The following is a 3,683-nucleotide window of genomic DNA, read 5'->3' as shown; positions in this document are numbered from 1 at the left end:
GAATAAAATTTGATTTTTAATAGATGTTAGTACAATTTACGTTCACATACACAATCGATATGAAACTTGCATTTGAATAAAAATATGAATTCTATTAATGTGTTATATTATATAATAAGTATAATCTACTATCGTATAATATTCAATAAGGTCACTATAAAAAATTACAATAGAAACAATACTTTATAAGTATTCAATATTTTGCATTACATATATTTAAAAAAAAAAACCAAAAGACAATAACGTTGTTGAAATTGTAGTATTATGTAAGTTAAATTCAAGTACACGACATTACATTTATGTTGTCAAGAAACCATCAGCTTATGCATACATGGTTTCTTAGAGAATTAGCGAATTTATATTAACTGATTATTGAATCATCATTAATCGACTTCCAATTTCCTAAAAGAACCTTCGATTGCGTTTTCAATATTATCCAAGTGGTTGTTGGAATTTTTCGGGCGTTTACTGTTATCTGCTACAATCGACGATTGGGTTATAAGCCATTCTCGGTGCTTTATCAACTCATCGTACCAGTCGTCTGCAATTAAAACAAATAAATTATGATGTGAATCCGATTGTTCAGCTAAAATGACATTCGTATTTATTGAAATAAATAATTCGTAAACCATATAGTTCAAACCTGAATCAGTTTTAGTTATATAAATTATACCCGTCATCAGGGTCCATCTATTATTTTTTCATAAATTTATTAACAAGCAATCAAACTGGATTTCAATGATAACGGCATAATATCCGTTTTGCACACTGATGAGTTCTTTAAGCAAGAATTATCTTAATTATTTATAACAATTTCAAACAAGTTCATATTATTTTTAACTTAATTTTTTGCATGATACATCAAAATATTAAAAATATTATTTTACACAAGATTGTATGTGACATTATATTTATCCAAAAGAAAAATCAGCCTTTTAAAGGAGTGGTATCTACAGTGTGGCTAAGTTTTCTATTTTCTTAGTTCATAACCTCACTTCACTGCTACTTTCATAAGCAACACTTCTCTTTTATTTGTATTAATTAACACTAAGCCAGTTTCTGAATGAAAACTTACCTTTCTTATGTAGATACCACTACTTTGATTGGCTGACTTTTTTGGGAGGGGATCTGAACAGAAATTTCTTTTTTTCTGAGTTATATACTTTCTATCACCCACGTAACTCCTAAGTGAGTACATTTGATAATGATGTTTTATGCTTCGTTCAGAAATTGGCCAAGTGTTAAGCAATACAAATAGAAATGAAGTGTTGCTCATAAAAGTAGGATTGAAGTGAGATTATGGCCATTTTTCAATGCTAGGTTTTTGTTGGAGATATCATTTCTTCTTGCTGACTATGGTTTGATTCACGCGGCTGCTTTGAAGATTTTGCTCTAATACAATTTTTCTTACAAATAATTGCTCTTTGCAATATTGTAACACAAAAAGAGAACGTTTGTTTGGACGGCGCGGGTGTCTTTGATAAATTAATAAACACCAGTGCTTATCTAATCAAGCAATTTTCATGGGCGTCAAATCATGCAATTAGAACTAAACTCACTTAATTGGCATTAATTTTGAGAAAATTACAACTTTCAGATTTACCCTTTAGATAATCTATAAGACCTGCCTTTGTGCCAAATTTCACGTATAGGTAAAACTATACGGGAAGTGTTTTATAATTTTGATGATGAGTGAGTGAGTGAGTGAACGAATCAGTTAGTCATTATCAAAAATGAAAACTTTGAAATTCTCCTCTTTTGATCAAGGTTACTATTAAGAGGTAACTTTTTTACAGTATCCTAAGATACTCGAGCTTAATCTATATTTAAAATTTCAAAAGCTTATCTTAAGAAGAAACAGAGATACGTGGGTTAGAAAAACATATTCAATATTTTGTATTCCGAATTTAATCGAAAAAATAATATGTTAAAATTAAAATTTATGATTTATGCAATAATTTTTATTACCTATTATTTCATCAGACGTCTTGGGATAAGTTCCTCCGTAGTTAAGTGGAAGAATACTAGGATCGATGTTGTTTTTCAGATCTTCGATGGATTTGTGATTAAATATCTGTAGTACACAAATACCATTGAAACACTTCTAAATACATTTTAAAACATGTGTGATTAATTACCCTCTGGGAAATTTTCTTATTCAAAAGACTTATTATGATATTAAATAACGGCTGCATGAAACTTCTCATATTAATTATGTGAATTTGGTGGATCTGCGCTGGGTATACCTTCTAAATACATAAAATAATTAAGATATTATTTACTAAATTATAATGGTAAGAAGTAAAATTAATAATTTTATAAAGATCTAATATGTTATTATTAACATAATATATATGTATATATATATAACTATAATAAGCTTTAATCCTTTCAACAGTTAATCTATAAACTCTCGAATCAGAGTAATATTAAATGAATATTCAAAAATTACTTACTAATGCATTTTCAAGGCCTTTTCTAACATTAGCTAAAAATGCTGTTAAGTGATTCATGGTCAAATTATTCGTATCATAAATGAATATGTCCTTTTTGTAGGTGTCTAATTTAACCAGTCTGAGATCAAATGACATAGTACATAGTTTAAAACTATCATTACATACAAAATGGTCGGCTTCTTCAGTCCTTATACTAAAGAGGGTTACTCTGTGGCCCTCATGAGTTGGGTTTGGTAATGGGGCACAACAACTAGAAAATCAATGTTTCAACTATAAATGGCAATGAAGTATTAATAATTTATTTATAATATTGAAGAAAATTGTATTTTCATTTAAATGGGGTAAATGGCAAAAAGTCTGCTTGATTTACTAAAGGTTTAACGTTATTTTTATTTTGCCGCAACCAAATATAGTAGCTATGTAAATACTAACAAAAGTTTCATTGCTTGAGTTATCTCTGGTGAAGTCGGATCCCACTCGGTGTAGTATTCTGGTATTAGGAGTTTTACAGTGTAATGCTGGTCCAACACCACTTTGGTTTTCTCCAAACTATTCTTGCACTTGATCAAAAACATTTTGATTCGTTTTTCATCAATCCTCTTTTCATCGTCTAATGAATAATTGTATTGATTGGTGTTTAATATTAAGAGAATATCTAAAAATAAAAATAATACATTATACCGTCTGGGTTGGGAAGATGGGGCTGTTTTCGCATCCACTCCTTGAGAAATTTCACGTCAAGATCTATTTGTGTCTCAGAAGTACCCAACTCGCTATAGATTTGACTGATTGTGCTCGGTGATGGTAGTATTAACGTTTTAGTTTCCATTGCTGTTGAAGTGTTTGTATTTTACACGCAATCTTCAAGTGTTACAAAGGATTAATTTGAAATACAAGTTAATTAATAACTTATACTGACTATACCAACACGCTACTCGCTGGACTAAGAAAGGTATAATACTTCTTTAACGATATTAAATTATAATGGTAGTTCTGTTGACATAGAAACAATTTACAAGGATTTAAATTTTTTCTCATGGTACTAAAATATGTTTTAGTTTTTCAAACAATTATTATCATAATTTCATTGTTCTGATTTTCGCAAGTGTGTGTATTTTGTGTTCATGAATAACATTACGCTAGTTATTCAACGACATTAATTTTCTCTGTTGGTGTTATTGGCAGAACTAATTTACAAGGTTGCTTTTTAGTTATAATACGTATATG

At 29.2% G+C, this 3,683-nt stretch overlaps 1 protein-coding gene across 1 annotated transcript; it reads right to left on the bottom strand.

Moving 5' to 3' along the window:
• Window positions 1-340: 340 nt before the first annotated feature.
• LOC126847978 (clavesin-2-like) lies at window positions 341-3,407 on the bottom strand. The gene is made up of 6 exons (XM_050588454.1): window positions 3,138-3,407; window positions 2,889-3,066; window positions 2,457-2,706; window positions 2,139-2,249; window positions 1,969-2,074; window positions 341-541 (listed from the first exon to the last, which is right to left on the bottom strand). The coding sequence occupies exons 1-6, from the start codon at window positions 3,283-3,285 to the stop codon at window positions 384-386; spliced, it is 951 nt and encodes a 316-aa protein (XP_050444411.1). The 5' UTR covers window positions 3,286-3,407; the 3' UTR covers window positions 341-383.
• Window positions 3,408-3,683: the final 276 nt, after the last annotated feature.

The sequence above is a fragment of the Adelges cooleyi genome, unplaced genomic scaffold (genome assembly GCF_023614345.1).
Source record: "Adelges cooleyi isolate 19-005CV unplaced genomic scaffold, UGA_ACOO_1.1 ACOO_flye_CR_arks_rails_tigmint_CR_PRNA_14, whole genome shotgun sequence".
Classification (NCBI taxonomy): domain Eukaryota; kingdom Metazoa; phylum Arthropoda; class Insecta; order Hemiptera; family Adelgidae; genus Adelges; species Adelges cooleyi.
Note: the sequence above shows the minus strand (reverse complement) of the source record. Positions and strands in the feature narration are given on the sequence as shown.

Coding starts and splice junctions, on each gene's coding strand:
- LOC126847978 (XM_050588454.1), bottom strand. CDS start 3,285: ATGGAAACTAAAACGTTAATACTACCATCACCGAGCACAATCAGTCAA. Junction 3,067..3,137: donor CCATCTTCCCAACCCAGACG/GTATAATGTATT, acceptor ATTATTCATTAG/ACGATGAAAAGAGGATTGAT. Junction 2,075..2,138: donor ATAAGAAAATTTCCCAGAGG/GTAATTAATCAC, acceptor TGTGTACTACAG/ATATTTAATCACAAATCCAT.